Below are 18,084 nucleotides of genomic sequence, written 5' to 3'. Positions count from 1 at the left end.
ATGTGCATAAACTGCAACTTTCTCATCAGTTTTTGAAGTACGAACAAAGCCTTTACAAGCTGGTGTGGTAAAACATAATGTCACATTTACCAATCGCTTTTCGAAATCGGATTAACCCTAATAGGGCCTAGATACGTTTCTGGGAGATCAAATGGCAGTAGCTTTCGCAAAAACTAGTAACCAATTAGGTTTCCAAAGAAGACTGAGCTTCATTAGGATCCTACCAGTATAATGCCTAGATAAGGAGGTGGAGAGGGATGAATAAAACAATTATTATACACCAACCATTCTATTTACGAGTATTACTCATTTACTCAACAGATTTCTATATCACTTACTCTTATTTGCAATCACCAAAAGAAAATCGAAGTACAGGGTATTAATTTAAGTAAAACTAAACTAAGAATAGTACTAAATTATTTAAAAAAATAAAAGTAAAAATACCTAGTTAATCCGTATGAATTAGTAACATCATTAAAAAAAATCCCCTATAACTCCGTAGTGAATTATAGTTTTTTTTTTTACAATCCATAACTCCCGCAGGAACAATAATAGGCCTTTATTCTGCGTGAAATGAAATCTTTTCCGAGCAAGTGTGATAAAAAATATTTTTATGAAATCAAGATAATAATTATACCTAGTTAATTCCTTACTTATTTTTATATTTTTATATCAATATAGTGAAAACCGTTTTCTGTGGCAAGATTTATAATTTTAACAAATTACAAACTACACTCTTGGTATTTCAGAAATCAAGATCAATGGTTTTAAATAAATTAGCTCTCAGCCAGGTTAATTCTGAATTTAACTGGCGGAACCACATTATTATTTTGATGCTAAAACTGTGTAGGTACATATATTATATGAATGATCTTTAGCGGTCTCGCACACTACAATAAACATTATGCCTACACATACGCACACAATGATATACTATCCGACAGCTGACGGGGGGACCGACATGGCTAAATTTATCGGAAGCACCTTTCCGATATCGGATGTCGAAAGGCGCCTATGACAAAAACAGCTGCAGGAGTGTAATTGGCATTAAGTCCGCCTTTTTTGCGTTATTTATCGTTTTTTAGTAATAATGATTTATTCAATGCATATATAAATTCAAAGAAGTACAACAAATATATCTTACATTTTACTTCCTTCCGACATCCGATACCGGATCGGACAATGCAGAAACGCTCAAAAGATTAAGCTACATATTTATTTTACTCTTAACCCCACGGTACAGGGATATGCCGTGCTTATGCAGTTGATATACCGTACTTTTTGATATAAAAAACCATACTATATTCATCTTACCCCGTGAAATTTTACCGGGTAAAGACGGAAACATGGTGTTAATCCTTAGGGTACGAACAGCCTTATTTAGATTTGATAAATCAAATACAATTTAATAATAATACGTTAGTGTTAGGTTTTACTATATGTAAGTATCTTTTTTCTGATAGATGTAAATACCAGAGATGGGGTAAGATTGAAAACGACAAATTTGTTCGTCCTTAGCTCACTACTTGGCTCTTCGAGTAGAGATTGACCATTTAGCGACGGGCACTACTAAATGGTATTAAACATAGCATTGAAAATATTTCTTTAACTATAGTGTAAAGCGACTTTAGTGTGCGTAAGATCCAACAAAGGCTCCGCACTTAGGGCAGTAGTGGTCAACGTCGAGGCAGGAGTCCATGCAATAGGGCACACACACGCAGCACCAGCACCTGAGAAAGGAATACACATCTTAAATTACACGAACAGTAGGTATTTATGAATACTAATACGAAAAACCAAAATCAAAAGTAATATCCATTTCTGTTAACCTTCAAATGATTAGGTACTACATTGTACAGAGGAGAGACGCAATGTATCGTTCCCGAGCGAAGCAAGGGCCTAGCTCGAGGATAAAACGAGTATTTTATGCTTTCTGTTTTTCACTTCAATGCGAGAAAAATATATGAATATTACGTAAGCGTATGTCGATGTACTTTTTAGGATTAATTTAAGGGGCTACCCGAGGTTTTCATCGAATTTTGACAAGTTTTGAATCGTATCTCCTTTTTTTGCACTACAGATAGAATTATAAGACAAACGGTTATCGGTTTCTCAATCTTTTATCTCCAGTTTAGTCCACCAGATTTTAAAAGAAATGAATACTTATTTTTTTAAACATTGTCTAACTAAAAAAACACTTTTTTTGTATCTAGTTTGCAGTGAAGGATCTTACATGCATAAAATCTACATATTTGGGTTCGTCTTTGACGTCCCGAAAAACGTGGCCAGGGTTTTAATTTTAAACTAATTAACACAAAAGTTATGGCGAGAAAACCAGTTTTTTAGCCTAAAGTTGTTCAACTTTGATGCCAAATATCTCGACGACAATGAACTTTGAAGTAAATATGGGATAGGTACTATATTGCTTAAAGCCGTTGCTTTTAATATAATAAGCTACAAAAAACATTAGAAAACTAAGGGATTCAGATCGAAGGTCATTAGCATAGGGTAGCCCCTTAAAAATTAACTTTATGTATCGACATGAAAGTGTTTTTTTTACGAACCATATTCATTTTGTCAGAATACGGACCATAGAAAGAAATATAATACATACTAATTAATTATTCTTTAAACTCCTCCATATATAAATGTAATACAAAGTATTACGTTAGTTATGTATAATGTGTTTGTCAACAGATACCCTATTAGGTATTAGGTATAGGGCCTATACCTAATGCACAAGCTTGGGTGATTCATTTAAAATCACGGTGGTATCTGCCCATTAGCTGTCTATTTAAGTGCCTTCATTTTATTGACGTATGTTATCGGCATGACCTTGATGTAATGACGTTTGTAACAATCGAGTGAATAGATAAAATCTCTCGCATTTTCAACCAACTTCAAAAGGACAGGGTTCTCTTAATCAATAAGATTGCCCGAATGATGATGATGAGAATGTTGCCCGATTAATTCATAGGATATTTTTTTAAGAATGTTGGCCGATTCCTTGAAGTCGTCTGGACCGAATTGGAAAAAGGAAATAACCTCACAGCTGGTCTCATTATCTTCATGTAATCAGAGAGTAGGTAATTCACATTTTTTAAATTAGTTATGTCAATAATAAATACGAACCAAGAAGATTTTAAGTCAAACACATTTGTATACACTGTTCGCGGACGATATTTCGATTTTAATGTCATGTCAAAACGACCAAAACCTGCAAAACGACATAAATAATATACTCACAAAACTAACTGACTGGTTGACAGACCATAATTTAGAGATCAACTTTACGAAAACCAAAATAATTCAATTTAGACCATATCAAAAAAACGCGTTAGATATTAATTACTCCTTTAACGGACAAACAATAGAATGTGTAGATACATTCACCCTCCTTGGTTTGAATATTGATATGCACATCAATTGGAAATCACATATCCAGAAATTAGCCAGTAAACTTTCGACATTTTTATATGCTCTAAGAGAATTAAAACGATCAACGAACTTCGAATGCGCTCTGGCGGCTTATTACGCATACGCCTTTTCGTGGCTTAATTACGGGATAATCCTTTGGGGAAATAGTACAGATATAGAGGAAATATTCATATTGCAAAAAAAATGCATACGCACACTAGCTAATATCACAGTACCGGACAGTTGTAGACCCTATTTTATTAAATATAAAATCCTGACATTAACATCAATCTACATATTTGAAATTTGTAAGTTCGTCAGAAAATATCCTCATTTTTTTCCAAAATTTGCCGACCGTCCTCGACGATATGAAAGTAGGTACAAGCATAACCTGGCGCCACCCGAACGTTCAGAACTACAGCTACACAAAACAAGCCCAAAAATGATGGCCATTAAAATATACAATAAACTCAGCGACGACATTAAACTTCAGACATCAGATAAACAATTCAATAAACTGTTGAAGAACTTATTAGTTAACAAGTGCTACTATAAATTGGATGATTTCTTGGAAGACAAAAATGATCACGAATGTTATTAGCTTTAATTATTACTCATTTTATTATTTTTATTTCATTTATCTTTTACATATTATGATTATTAAACATTGTGTGACATACAATTTCTAAATCTTGACATAACTATTAAATAAATTAATATTATATACCTACCTACCCTACAATTTCAATGTTAACTTCAATTATCAATAATATCTACCAGACATTAATAAATCTGTGCTATTAAAATTTAAATTACAATCTCCTAACCATTGTTATAAGACCTAAATTATATAACTATTTCATTAACACTGTCTAGTACCTAGCATAATTATTTTAGATTTAAGACTATTGCTGTGCCCTACCAGGGCCCATGTGAAACTTACTTTTACCATGTAACACCAAATGTAACCATGGATGCAATAAATAAACTGATAAACTGATATCAAGCTTTGACCTTTAGCCGCTCAGACATCAAAACTTGCCACGACAAATGTTATTTTGATTTGTCAAAATAAAGATTGAAGAGCAAAGGAGACGACAGATTCACTATACAAACGTAGTCCCCATTTTCCAAATAAGAATGGCATGGGAGACCTTTTTATAGGCCTCTGGGTGGCAAGAGGCTAAATGAGTTTTATTGTAGAAACGCAGAAAAAAAAATTGTATATTTTAATAGCTGTTTCTAATATTTTAAGTGCTTTACTTTCAATCATGATTAGGTAAGTAGGTATTATAACCTTTGGGATTTACCATGGAAATTATCATGGCTGTAATGAAAAACCAGCATGCATTTTGCCTCTTTGTTGGTGACCCATGTACCCTTAGCTATACCTGTAATTCCCTTTAGTGCGTAATACGTCATCAGAATAAAATATATTTTTCACCTCAGCAGCTCGAACAAGGGTACTTTGCTTCTTAAAAACAGTGAGCAAAATCGCATTTTGCTCACTGAGTTGTCTCACTCAGTGAGCAAAATGCGATTTTGCTCACTGAGTGAGACAAAATGACATTCAAGTGACCTTTATAGTCAAATGTCATTTCAACATGCGGGGTCTAATACAAGTTCGATATACTTGGGTTCTATTATCTCTGTCCCTCTAGGTATGTTCTCACTGCTTAGGGTGAAAAATTTTGTGTACTACACGAGATCAAAGTTATTTACATCTCGTGCGCTTTTGAATCCCTTACTACGCTCAAGATTCTAAATTAGATTCACTCGCTACGCTCGTGAATCTATTATAGAATCTTTCGCTTGCACGGGACTCAAAATAAGCACTCGAAGAAATATCAAACTTTGATCTCTTGTTGTACAAATAACTATTTCCTCGCCTATACTCGTCTCGGCAATGTAAACCATATTTACTTAACAATATTTACGGTTTTCATTTTACATTTAATTGTAATAGGAAAACCTACTCGCCCAAGCTCCAGTAAACAACTCTTATCACCACTATTGAGTAATATAATTTTCTTAGAACACTCCACAATTGCATTACCTACTGGTTTATGACTACGAGTATGATGCCATTATATCGCTCCTTGAGAAACACAGTGTCATTAAGCGAAAAACGTGTTTTTTGGGTACAGAGCTTTAAAATTTTCGAAATCTTCAAACGTCTAAATCTGCCGTACAAGAGATAAAAGAAAGAGTTTTTTGCTATATTTTGTTAGATTTTAAACTAATCTTGTGAGTCATTTGAGTAAACTGTGTTTTTTTTGTTTAATTTCTAAGATAATTCAATTAAAAGAAAATTGTAATGTCACTATTCCGTTTAGTTTTGCTTAATGTCACATGACGACTTCGCAATATTGATTCAATTTATGGAACAGTGACACTATATCCAGTTATTTGATATAACTTAACGTTTATTTCAAAGAAAAAGCGCAAATAGAATCATTTTACATGGATGTTAATTAATATTTACTAAAGTAAGCGACTTTCAGTCTTAAAAAATTTGCAAATAAGACTAGTTTTTCTTTAAAACTAGAGTATTCTTAGCTTGTTTTGTTTGGCTATATTTTTACGATCAAAAATTACCAAAGTAAATAAACAAAGGGGAGGATAATAATTGGGGGATGCGATGTAAGGGGCCCGAATGTCATGTAACGGACCCCAGACCAGCCTCTCCTGCACGTGGTCACCCTGTGGAATACCAAACAAGCCTCTGGCGATCCACCAACCCGCACTGAACCAGCATGGTGGGCGTATGGCCCAATCTCATTTGACATGTACGACTCCTCGTTACGGCGCTAAGTACCCTGTAAAAGTGGTGCTAAGAATCCCCGGGCGGAAGATACCCACGTCATCATCATCCTGCTAGGCCTTGTTCTCATTTACTTGGGGTCGGCCTTCCCTGTTCTTTTCCTCCATTCTGCACGATTGAGTGCAACGTCGGCGTCTATATTGAGGTCTTTCAGGTTTCGCTGAACCGTCGTCAGCCAGGTGGCAGGTGGTCTTCGACGTCCTCGCTTCGTCGTTGAAATATCGAGCGCTACCCTAACCATGTAGTCTACAGGACGCCTCTGTACATGACCGTACCACCTCAGACGTTTTTCCGTTAGCTTTTCTGTTATTGGCGCTACTTTGAAACTACCCGGCGGAAGATACCCACATGCTTTGTCATCAAAAAGAAGTGGCAGGACGACATTGTCGGATTATCAAATTACTCCGACAAGGTGGCTGTGTTGACGTTAAGCATATCCCAAAACCCAAAGCTATATACCTACCTTAACCGCAATCAAAGCCTACGCATCAACATCTACACATTGCGATGATAAGATTGAAGAGTATTACGAGATTATGACCCTCTAAATAAATCTACTGATGAAAAGCAGGAAACATGGACCATTGTCCTTGGTGAAGTCAGATCAAGCACACATACATAGTTGGACCACATATGGCCTTGGCAGCAGAAACGACCGTAGTTCTAGGTCTATTCCATTTGCCTTTGGTCGAAACATGAACGTAGATAAGTAATTCCTTCTTTCTCAAAAAAACTTCAAAGTCGCTGGACCTGGACTTCGCCTGGCGGAATATCACACACGAAATTGACTACTTATATAATAATATTTTCATCTGACAAAAGTTTGATTAGATATTTATTTATGTAGGTATTAGGTACATCAATAGGTTTAAATTTAGTTCCGATCACAGACCCGTGAGAGCAAAAATAAAGTTTAAGACTTAAATCCACCGTAAGCAATTAATTCATAAATAGGCAAAACACCTAAACAGAAACACACTCTTATTTGTAACCACGATCAGTCTAACTTAGAATTACGAAGTAATTTTGACACCTTTCAAGAAGAGATACCACAAATACACATTCAGAAGTTCAAATTCAAAATAACAACATTATAAATACTTTAGAAACAGCCAGTAGCAAAATTAAACCAACCCGGAAAAATAACAAAAAACTCACAAGCGACACATTACGTTATTAGAACTAGCTCTTCTGAAGGAGGTACGAATTCTTCATCATCATAAGTATTAACTTTATTAACAGTTTCAACTAAAACAGTAGTATTAACTTTATTAAAATAGCTTTAAACTTTTTTGTCATTCAAGACACATTGAGACATTTTCTACTGTAAGAGAACAATAGTTTTATGGGTAATTAATAGGTAAGTACCTACCTAGTGATAATAATAATTAATGTGTGTTTTGTGTCACCTTGTCAGGAATAAAATTGGAACATAACAGACATCACAAAAATAACTTGCTAATTTTGATGAATGAAAAAGTATCACAGAACACATACATAATATTATATTATAATTAATAAATATGGGAATCTTACACATACCAACCTAGTTCCACAGTTAGATCAATAGGGCTCGTAATGTGGCTATATCTATCTAATTATAAATAGTCGTCTAGTAGGTACCCATAATACAACTCTATTATGAACCTTATAGAAAAAATACAACACAGTGACATTAAACAACGAGTGACATTCATTAACCACACCGTTATAAGCGTTCTGTACCAGTTGTAGTGGCTTTAAGCTTAAAACGACATTTTTCACTTAAGCATGCCAACTGTCGCTATGGTAAACTAAGCTAGCATTATTGACACTACACAGATAATGACGATCGACCTGCTAAAACTCCTGTCAGGGGGCCTAGCCAAAACGCATTTCGAAAAAAGATATCGCTAACGAATCGATAAAAAATGTATGGGAATGACAGGTACCGTAGATGAGTCTGTCGAAAAATATTAACGAATACAAAAATGTTAGCCAAGTTGCAATGTTGTAACGAAACGCAAAACTTTCGTTACCGGGATTCGACATCTGTCATACATTGTCTAGCCAAGTGACACTTTTGACAAGCGTTATCGCCTCCTAGGTGTCGATACGTAGCGCGAGCTATCCCCTTGCAGATAACTTACCGAAGCACAAGGAAATACCGAATAATAGTGTTTGTAAATTAGAATTTGTAATAAAAAGCATACTTCAACATTATTGTGGGCGGCGAACAACGCGGAAGTGTCGCTTAGACGCAGGCGCCGTCTGAAAAATCGCCTCTATTGAAACTTGAAACTGCTTAGGAAAGGACTGCCCTTAGCTGGTGATCTTATCATGTATGCTACGATCAAAGGATTGTGGGCCGTACGCAGCATTTCACCCAAAGGATCCAATGTGACCGAGGCGCTGAATATCTACCTATCTATAGTGACAGTGTCATGGAAAAATGGATTATGCACCCACAAATGCAACACGAAACAATGTCCCTACAAAGGTAAGAGTGAGTCAATAACTTATCCCTACTATACCTACTAATAAGTATATAAAATATGTTATTAATGCTAAAATAACTAATGTGTTCCTATTACGTCATCAAATATAAACCGATGAACGGTGTAGATTAAATTTGGTACCCATATGCGCAATGGCAAGCACTTGTTTTTCAATAGGAAAGTGAATTGAATGTGTAAAGGCAAAGGTATATAGGTAAAGGCTTTACAAATATAGATAAAGACTCGGGAACAAAAGTTCTTCACACAAATAAATGCCCTTCCCGGGAAGCAAAACCATCACCTTCATAGGCAAGGTCACTAACAACTAGCAATATTGTAGTGTCATCCCATTTTCTTAAATTGATTTGAAGGGGATGAGACTACAGTGTTGCTACTTTTTAATTTCTACAATTTCTAGTCGGACTCTACAGTAAGCTCAAGAAGACTTGTGTTGTGGGTACTTAGGGTACTTAGATAACTATATATAGATGGTCAAACCAATTTGTCAGTCAGTAAGAACCAGGAAAACTATACTCATACTTATCTTTTGGGTGCTAGTACTGGTATATGACAAAGCTAGTATGATTCTCTCTGTCTTTGTTTGAAATGAGACAGTCCTTTGACAAACTATACTTAAATACATAGACAACACCCATGACTCAGGTACAAAATATCTGTGCTCATTACACAAACAAATTTCCTTACCGGGGATTCAAACTCAGGATTATCAGCTTAACCGGCAGGGTCACTAGTCACTACCAACTAGGTCAGACGGGCTGTTGTCATACATATACATTATCAACCATATTAATGAAACTTTTTCATATTATGAAACATTGTATATGACTTCTTTTGGCAGGCGCAGATACAGTCAGCTGCAGAGAAAAGGTCCCACCCCTGCATACAAACTTCTATGTAGTGGTGGTACCTTTTCTCTGCAGCTGACTGTACCTACACACTATATAAAAATAATCATAACATGTACTTACACAAAACATTTAGATTTTTTTTTGTCATATGACTGGTAGAGAATAAGTATTATAACCAAATGTTACAGAGTTTGTTGAAAAACTAAGCATTCATTTTGTTTCAGGTGACTTGGATATTCATTGCAGCCTTGGCATATGAACCAATACTTTATGGTGCTCCAAAGTCAGGGTCAAGGGAAGAAACTATGTCACATGTACAACCACAAAAATATATTGAGTGTTGTTTTACTATTTTAATACACTGTACATAATATATGTACAAACAAGAAAAGAATGCTTGGCTACTGATTTCATGCTGCTGGCAAAAAATACCTGCTGCATCTTTCATTAATAGATTTTCAATAAAATAAATTAACTTTTTAACCCAATCATTGTGTCATTTATTTATGGTGGTTACCACCTTAACTTTTGGTATGCTTAGGAGCAGATCTGCTCCCATGTACTTACCTATATTCAACTTTAAAAAATGCATTAATTTTTAAAAGTTGTCTTTGTAAAACGACCGGTCTGGCCTAGTGAGTAGTGACCCTGCCTGCTAAGCCGATGGTCCTGGGTTCGAATCCCAGTAAGGGCATTTATTTGTGTGATGAACACTAATATTTGTTCCTGAGTTATGGGTGTTTTCTATGTATATAAGTTTGTATTTGTCTATATAAGTATGTGTATCGTCGCCTAGCACCCATAGTACAAGCTTTGGTTAGTTTGGGGCTAGGTTGATCTGTGTAAGATGTCCCCAATATTTATTTATTTATTTATTTTATTTTATTCAATTATGATTGATATATAAATTACAAATTTTTGACAGGAGCATACAAAAGGTTAAATATGAACAGCCAGTAGCTTAGCGGGTGAGATTACCTTCCCAAATTTCCATTGACTATAAATAATAAAGATGTGTTTAATTCATTTTTAACGCCTCACTCACTTAGTTATTTCTATTACTGAGTAAACAAAAATCAAAGACAGGTAGGTAATAAAAAAATAATATTAAGTAACAATATGATTTATTAGTTTTGGTTTCACAGGCAGCTTTTATCTTATCTAATGCATCTTCTTAGTCGGCGTCTTCATTGCTGAAGGTCGTGTCTAGTTTGAAGAGTTTCCTGCGCGATGTACCATGCTTTTCCAAGTGTTCCTGTCCTCGGCGATCTTAATAGATAAATCTAATGCATAACATCTATGTATTCAATGTCCGCTTGACTTTTGTTAATTTCGAAAATGTTTGAAGTCTATGAAATAAATGAATTCACTGAGGTTACACTGATTCGGGCAAACCTGTCCACAATTTCACTTCACGGTTTGAATCAATACTAACGCTTAAAGTATTGTCTCTTCTGGTCAAGTAAGCCAGCAGTGCACGTCCTTAGCACTGGTAACTGCCATGAAGGCGTCATTGCAGCGGCAGCTCTGACTGTACGTGCCAACTTGGCGAGGACTTCTCAGCGTGGAAGAAGAGCCCGCGGAGCCGCTCTTGCCCGCTCTGGCTGCGTCGCCGCCTTGGTTGGGGCTGCGGGGACGACGGCTGTCTGAAATTGTTAAGCTTTAGGTCAAAATTATATGCAATTAACAACGCACTCTTCAAATATTACACTATATAGAGTTATTTTATCACGAAATTGTGATAAACTAAGTTAAACAAATACCAACATATTTAATTTGCTTACCGATAAAACAATTATTTTCTCCAAAATTAGATTCGCTGTTCACTTGACACTCTTGACAGCTGACAGATGATGTTTCTTGACGGTTTTGAACGAGAACCACAGACAAAAATTAATTTTTACCGACTTGGCGCATAGAATGAGCGAAAACTAAAAAGATTGCCTCTTGGCTAGGTTATTATAAACATTATCGACCAGTCGCTCGCGAACGTAGAGATCGAATCGATAAGGAGCGAATGTAATTTGGCTACGGGCCCAGCTTCTTAAAATCACAATGTCACTTAAAGTAAAAGAACAGTACGTTTTTATTTTTAGTCAGCATTATGGCTTTAAGTTTTAAGCAAAACCGTCATTATAGGTATAATGTCACTTTACTTATTTCAAAACGTTATTCTATTCTATTAAATTCAAAAGTACAAGTGTCCTTAAAGGGAAAAGTACGATATTGCTTTAAATTGAGTTTTAATTTTGATACCATATTATAAGTTTAAAGTGACATAGTACGTATAGATACACTATTTCTTATGTAAATTGACGTACTTACCATTGAATCTCATAGAAAACCGTCACTAAGCAAAAAAATACAATTTACTTCCCTTTAATGACATTGTTCCTATGAGACAGGCACCTATTCCCTCTATTCGCCATAACGACATTAGCGCCCTCTGGCGGTTCTAATAGAGCTAGGGCGATAGGTGTCTTCGTATTGCGTGCGTTACGATCATACGAGCTAGATGGCGTTATTAACTCAAAAACCCCATTTTTTGGATAATGACGTTATGTTTCTCAAGGAGCGATATTTCTAAATTTAAAATGCGTATGTTGTTGGTTAATTAATAATAAAAATACGTCTAAAAAGGTTGTATTCATATGCGATAATTTCGCTTATTTAGCCAAAACAGCCAAGTTTTCTAGTATATGGCCAGGCTAGACATAACAAGGCCAATAGAAAGGCCTTACTCGTATAAGAGCGTAGGCTAAAAATGGATTGTATATGACAGCTAAAATCAAAACGTACCCAAGTACACAGAGTAACACCGCCATGAGATGCGTCTTCATCGTCGGTTTCCTGTCAATCCTTGTAGAAATCTGGGTATTACAATTACGGCACGTCGTGCGGGTAGAGTCTGGCCCCACGACTGTTTGAACGATGATGGTCGGTCCGGTGATCACGGTGGCTCCAGGCGCTGTCGGGCCAGCTTGAGGATGCGGGTACCCGGCAGTCGGGTGTGGATACCCAGTGTTAGCATCTTGTGGCGGGTGGGGGTATGCAGGTTGAGGCTGAGGGTGATCAGTATACGGAGGTGGCGCAGTACGAGGCGTCGTATCCTGCATGGGAAGCGTCGGGTACCCCGCGTCTAAACTGTGAGCGTCTTTACCTGAAAAAAACTCAATTTTGTAAAGAAGACACGTAGCATATTGTAGGTAAGATAATGCTCGTCCGAATACTGATAACTGAAGCTAAAATAAACTATGACTCAATGAGCATGTACATGAACAAAACAAATACTTATTTTCATAGATGGGATTGATAAGAGGCTACTTACAAAAAGAACAAACAAAAATAAAGAAGGATCAGCATGTAACACTAAACAGAATAAATGACCAATGGGATAAATCGACATTATTCTACTATTTTTTTTTTTACTAAAACAGCTAAGTAATCGATGAGACTAGTTAACTTATTTAGAAACTAATTAAGGATTTCTAGGTAGTGCTTATTGTCCTTCTTAATCTTACTATAAATAACATATAGATAAGATATAGATAAGCGGTGTTAGCAAACACAACAAAATAAACACAACATAATGTAGTCTTGAAATACTATTACCTTTTTACTAACACGGCTTCAGACATCCAAAACCTCAAACAAATAACTGCGTGTCTGAACACACAGAATGAATATACATTCGTCCATCCATACGATAGGAATAAAGCAACTAAAAAAAGTGTATACGTGTAAGCGTAACACGTATCATCACGGCACTTAGGTATAGGTACGTATTTATTATTAAAAATAAGGAGCATATTGGCGAATTTCGCGAACTCAAAAACGGCGCAACAAATACAAAATACAAATAAATACAAATGTTTATTTCTTAGAATATGGTAGTACAATGATGGTCAAATTACAATAAGTGCGTCATATTCTGCCTCTATCGGCGTAAAAATATTACAATTAAGTTAACAACTGATAATGTTCAAAATTACTTTTGTTAGGAGTAGTAGTTTCGTATCCAGTCTTATTTTCTCAAATTTTCGTACTTTTTTGAAGTCAGGAGCCCACCCATTTTTTTCTTAAAATCCCTTAAATATTAGAAATCATATTACAGTTTATTTACATTCGCCTCCATAGTTCCTGAGTAAAATGGCTGTGGCAAACAGACAAGACGGACATGACTGAACTATTAGAACCTCAAAAACGGGTCTTTTAATAATAGGTATAATCCTAAAACAAAAACTAACTAAACCGTCGTCTATCTTATAACCTTGCCTATATTCCTGATCAATGTCAAGCTCAAGTACGGCCTAATATAAATTGGCACAGACCACGCCTAACAACAGCGTCCTTGGTAACGCGAAATTCCCCAATTTTAGACTAACCTTGCATTGTATGCGATGTCCTATTCACACTTGAAGTGAGATTATTTCACCCGAGAGGTTATTATTACCCACTTTCAGACACACAACGTAAACAAAGTGAGTATAAACAATTAAACAAACCGGATCACACGTCCGAACAGCTAGCTTGTTGCTGCTCAACTAATCTAGACAGTTTCGTCACTAAAATGTACGTGTGGATAGTTTTTCTGATAAAACCAAACGCAGTATGATTTTTTATCAGACAAGCACAGACGAGACGACATAAACTATTGTGCTGTTAAAACATAAATACATCGAATTTAGTTTCTGGCCTTGTTGGTCAAAGTCATGTTGTCTATAAGTAGATAATTACGTATTTTACATGTCGTAATGACGAAAAAAGATATCTCATTCATTTGTTCAGATGAAAAGGTGCGCCTGATTGTTTTTCATTTAGAAATATGGATTGACTACACATATACATACCATACATAATTAATGAAAAATATTATACTTAATCCTCTAATTACTATATTTTCACATATAAACGCAGAGTAATTAAATAGTTATTAGTACTGCAAATCAAATGAATATCATATCTTTATGTTGGATAAGTGCCATATGTCCTGCAGGAAATTGAATACTCTAGCATTTATGTTCTACAACATATTTATTTTATTGATAATGTAGTATAGTAGAGAACCCGAAGTAAGATCGACCTTCACTGATCTGTTTACCGGATGAAAATTATAATTTTTGAAATGAAATATGTTCCTGAACATATACCAATAGGGTTGCCGTAAAAAAAAGTTATGGAAATTTTTAATTAAAATTATATATGTATATTTTTGTAATTTTACTGGTTTGTTAGCCGAATGTACTAAGTTTCAGTGGAAAGCAGACATCATAAATAATATGCAATATGCATAAGTAAAATAATTTCATGCAAAGGCGGTTAAATTACAAAATTCAGTTTTTTTTTATTAATTAGCAAATTAATCAACAGAGATATTATAGCTTTTTTGTAATATTTATAAATATATACAATGAGAATGTCATCAGAAAGCTACGATGGAAACCTATTTGGCTAATGGCAGTCCATTACATATATGACATAGGAATACGCAGACATGGCGACATGGCGTGCCCGCGCCATCCATCACTTAGCTAGCAAAGTTAAAAAGATGAATGTATGTACCTACATATCTACTACGAAGAACTATTGGAGCTGATAATTATATCGTCGTCTACATAGTAGGTAGATATAAACATCATATACTACACTAGACGAGCCTTATTGAGCTTAGGTGGACTAAGCTCAATAAGCTTAGGGAGACTAGGGTAGTTGTGTAAGATTGCCCCATTATATTTAAATATTTATGTATTTAACTATTTATAATCAAAAAAGTGATATACCTATACATACATGTATTATGTATGAATAAATATAAATTTAATACAAGCCTCTATCCGTGATCCCTCAACTTGTGCACTAAATTGAAACCCCTAATGCACCTTCTTCGGGGATAAATTCCGGAATAAATAATAAGAATGATATACATAGTTTATAAAATAAATGTGTGCTAAATTTCGTACAATTATTTCAGTCGATTTTGCGTGTAAGTAGGAGGAAAAAAAAGGGAACAAACATCGAAATATAAAAAGGAGGATTACGTTTATTAATTCAATAACAAAAATTATACAAACTATTATTAAAATTATGTATAAACTAAATAAATTAAAACGGAGGATTAAAATTTGAAATAATTTTACAAAAATTTACCAACCAACTCGTAGTATCACAGAAAGTACACACACACGCACCACACGCCTATGAATCTGGAGGACCTAAATTTGAATGTAAGGACATTAGCTAATTTGTGTGTTTATCATGAATCTACTAAGTTATGTACGTTTCTATATATTTAATGAAATAAGTACTTACGTATTTAATTAGTAACTATATATTACCTATATGTATATATATCGTCGCGTCGTCAAGTATCCTCTCGCCACAAAACAAACCCTTATTGAACTTAGTATGGGACTGGTCATTTCTATATTTATTCATTAGATAGGCATACTATAAATAAGTTACTCATTATTAAAGTCAGGATGTCCCATCCTCTGCTGGTCAAGTGGACAAGAGGAGGCCCGTATCTTTGTCGTATTTATCTGTTTAATTAATTTATTCGCTCCGTCGGCGGCGATAAGATAAGCATTTATGTACTTCATTCTTAGAATCGACTTTTATTAAACATTTAACAAGCGCGAATGTACCTACGTGGAATTCCATTTAATCTAATGTAATTTTAGTACGTGTAGGCATAGAGAATTAAGTACCTAAGCCACAGAATAAATAATAGTAGATGAGTAGTAAGAATAAAGAGTAGTAGTGAGAGTACCTAGCTCTCACTCACTCTCTAACAAAACGCGTCTGTTACGATCAGGACAGATATGGCCGCTAGGTGGCGACAGCGCCACGCGCGGCTTATGGCTAGCCACGAAAATTGGTGTGGAACGGATGTACTTTTAGCTACCTGTTGCCAAGCGACGAAATCGCGGAGTGAGCCACGCCTGTCTAAGCTTTCTTATTTTTCTATGATGTAGGTAATTATTGATTATTTAACCTTTTTTCTTCGCATTGTTCGAATGATACATTGACATCACGTTTGTTTACATGATAAGGTTGTTAAGACACGTAAGTATGAATACACTTTATGCCTTGGCAGGAATCATCACAGACGATTTATGCATTGCTGTTTAGACAACGGGTTTGGTGACTGTGGAGGCCGATGCGTGAGCGGCATGACCTCCCACATTTTTGGCAAAGCTCATGCCACCTGATGTTCCAGTCCCAGTGCGAAACCTTTTGCTATCTAACGCATTAAACCAGGCTTGGACGGATAGCCTTCTCCCCTCCACAACACGCTTGCGCCATCCATCACGGTCTTCAGCTAAGGTCTTTGAAGCGCAGCATCGGTCTTCCGACGTTCCTTTTAGCATACGCAACTTCGAGGACTTCGAGGTTTTGAATCGTCCGACAAAATAGAAGCTTATCCACGAATTGCCATTTCCCGGCCTCTGCATTAATGTATGTATAGTATGAATTTTCTCAAATGATTTTTACGCCTAAGACCCTAATCTGTTAAACAAAAGCCATTGTTTCTTTTATGCGAGCGATGGGCTGCCGTGTATAGCGCGTGCCAAAGCAACAATGTCGTTTAAAGAGCGGCTGTACCATAGTAGCTTTAAGGTTCAAATCTATACCTGCTAAAGAATTGTGAAACAGTTATTTTAAGAAATATCGATTATAAATAAAAAAAAATTACGTGGTCTTTAAAGAAGTTAATTGTGTCTAATAAATCAATAAATTAGCTGCCAGAGCCCAATCAATGAATATGGTGATGACGTCACATCGGGCCGTCAAGGACCGCGCACAAAGGCCCCTATTTGTCCCCGACCGGCGGCGGACAAGCAATCTCCTAATTGAAATGTCCAGCGTGTTCTGTAAATGGACAAAACTGAAATTCTGAATATAAACGTTGCTCCGGAAACTTCGAGGTACGCGATTAATCAACATGTCTGTACAATTCTGTGTTTGACTTTAATTTCCAACAGAATAAAAATAGGTATTAGAGACGAGTCGTCATACGTGCGCACCAGTTTCCGATAATTCTAAAATGAATGTGAGCGGGTGTCATACATGAATACGTATAGGTAATCACTGTAATCAGACAGAAGTGCAATTAGATTACATTACAGTTTCTTTTATTTTTCATTAGGTTAATTTTCAAAATCTTGGGTACCAGTATCAGGTACTTACTAGTTAATCATTAAAGCAAAGGCATGCATGATTATGTACGACTACGCGTAGTTCCAATTCAGACAACTTCTAATTGTCCTGCAAGGAAATAAACAAACAGCAGGATTTATCAGCAACTTTAATGAAAATAATACGACTAGTTTCTTTTAAATATTTATTCACACACACAATACCTACACATTCCACTAGGCACTTACCGTAATGGGTAGATAGCGTGCAAGGAATATTTGCACTTGCCGATGAATCCATCATTGTGGCAGTTTGTTTTAGACTAGTCTGCGCCGCACCAATACCACCAATAGGTGTT

General features: G+C 35.7%; 2 protein-coding genes and 2 long non-coding RNA genes across 8 annotated transcripts in view; 1 reads left to right on the top strand and 3 right to left on the bottom strand.

The window, feature by feature from the left end:
- The window catches only part of LOC134806769 (uncharacterized protein K02A2.6-like), a 238,280-nt gene that overhangs the window by 220,121 nt on the left and 75 nt on the right, over positions 1 to 18,084 (bottom strand). The window lies entirely within an intron of this gene.
- LOC134806547 (lipopolysaccharide-induced tumor necrosis factor-alpha factor homolog) lies at positions 289 to 18,063 on the bottom strand. 3 transcript variants are annotated; one of them, XM_063779849.1, is made up of 3 exons: positions 15,923 to 16,061; positions 12,387 to 12,747; positions 289 to 1,730 (listed from the first exon to the last, which is right to left on the bottom strand). In XM_063779849.1, the coding sequence occupies exons 1-3, from the start codon at positions 16,020 to 16,022 to the stop codon at positions 1,628 to 1,630; spliced, it is 564 nt and encodes a 187-aa protein (XP_063635919.1). In that variant the 5' UTR covers positions 16,023 to 16,061; the 3' UTR covers positions 289 to 1,627. The 3 variants fall into 3 exon arrangements, with proteins under 3 accessions (XP_063635919.1, XP_063635920.1, XP_063635921.1); XM_063779850.1 differs by lacking the exon at positions 15,923 to 16,061 and adding an exon at positions 17,975 to 18,063 and having other exon boundaries at positions 290 to 1,730; XM_063779851.1 differs by lacking the exon at positions 15,923 to 16,061 and adding an exon at positions 13,973 to 14,143 and having other exon boundaries at positions 291 to 1,730.
- On the top strand, positions 6,537 to 10,075 carry LOC134806549 (uncharacterized). The gene is made up of 2 exons (XR_010146545.1): positions 6,537 to 8,720; positions 9,812 to 10,075. It is a non-coding gene; the product is annotated as an uncharacterized LOC134806549 (long non-coding RNA).
- Positions 10,695 to 12,206, bottom strand: LOC134806548 (uncharacterized). 2 transcript variants are annotated; one of them, XR_010146543.1, is made up of 3 exons: positions 11,372 to 12,206; positions 10,883 to 11,233; positions 10,695 to 10,760 (listed from the first exon to the last, which is right to left on the bottom strand). It is a non-coding gene; the product is annotated as an uncharacterized LOC134806548 (long non-coding RNA). The 2 variants fall into 2 exon arrangements; XR_010146544.1 differs by having other exon boundaries at positions 10,695 to 11,233.

The sequence above is a fragment of the Cydia splendana genome, chromosome 3, assembly GCF_910591565.1.
Source record: "Cydia splendana chromosome 3, ilCydSple1.2, whole genome shotgun sequence".
Taxonomy (NCBI): Eukaryota; Metazoa; Arthropoda; class Insecta; order Lepidoptera; family Tortricidae; genus Cydia; species Cydia splendana.
The sequence above is the reverse complement of the archived record's forward strand: the minus strand, read 5'-3'. Positions and strand labels throughout refer to the sequence as shown.

Bases quoted from the DNA above. Each gene is read 5' to 3' on its own strand.
- LOC134806547 (XM_063779849.1), bottom strand. From the start codon at position 16,022: ATGAATAAATATAGAAATGACCAGTCCCATACTAAGTTCAATAAGGGT. The intron at 12,748-15,922 runs GTAATATATAGT...AGTTTTTTTCAG, and splicing joins GACGATATATATACATATAG to GTAAAGACGCTCACAGTTTA. The intron at 1,731-12,386 runs GTACGTTTTGAT...TTCCTTTCTCAG, and splicing joins GTGTTACTCTGTGTACTTGG to GTGCTGGTGCTGCGTGTGTG.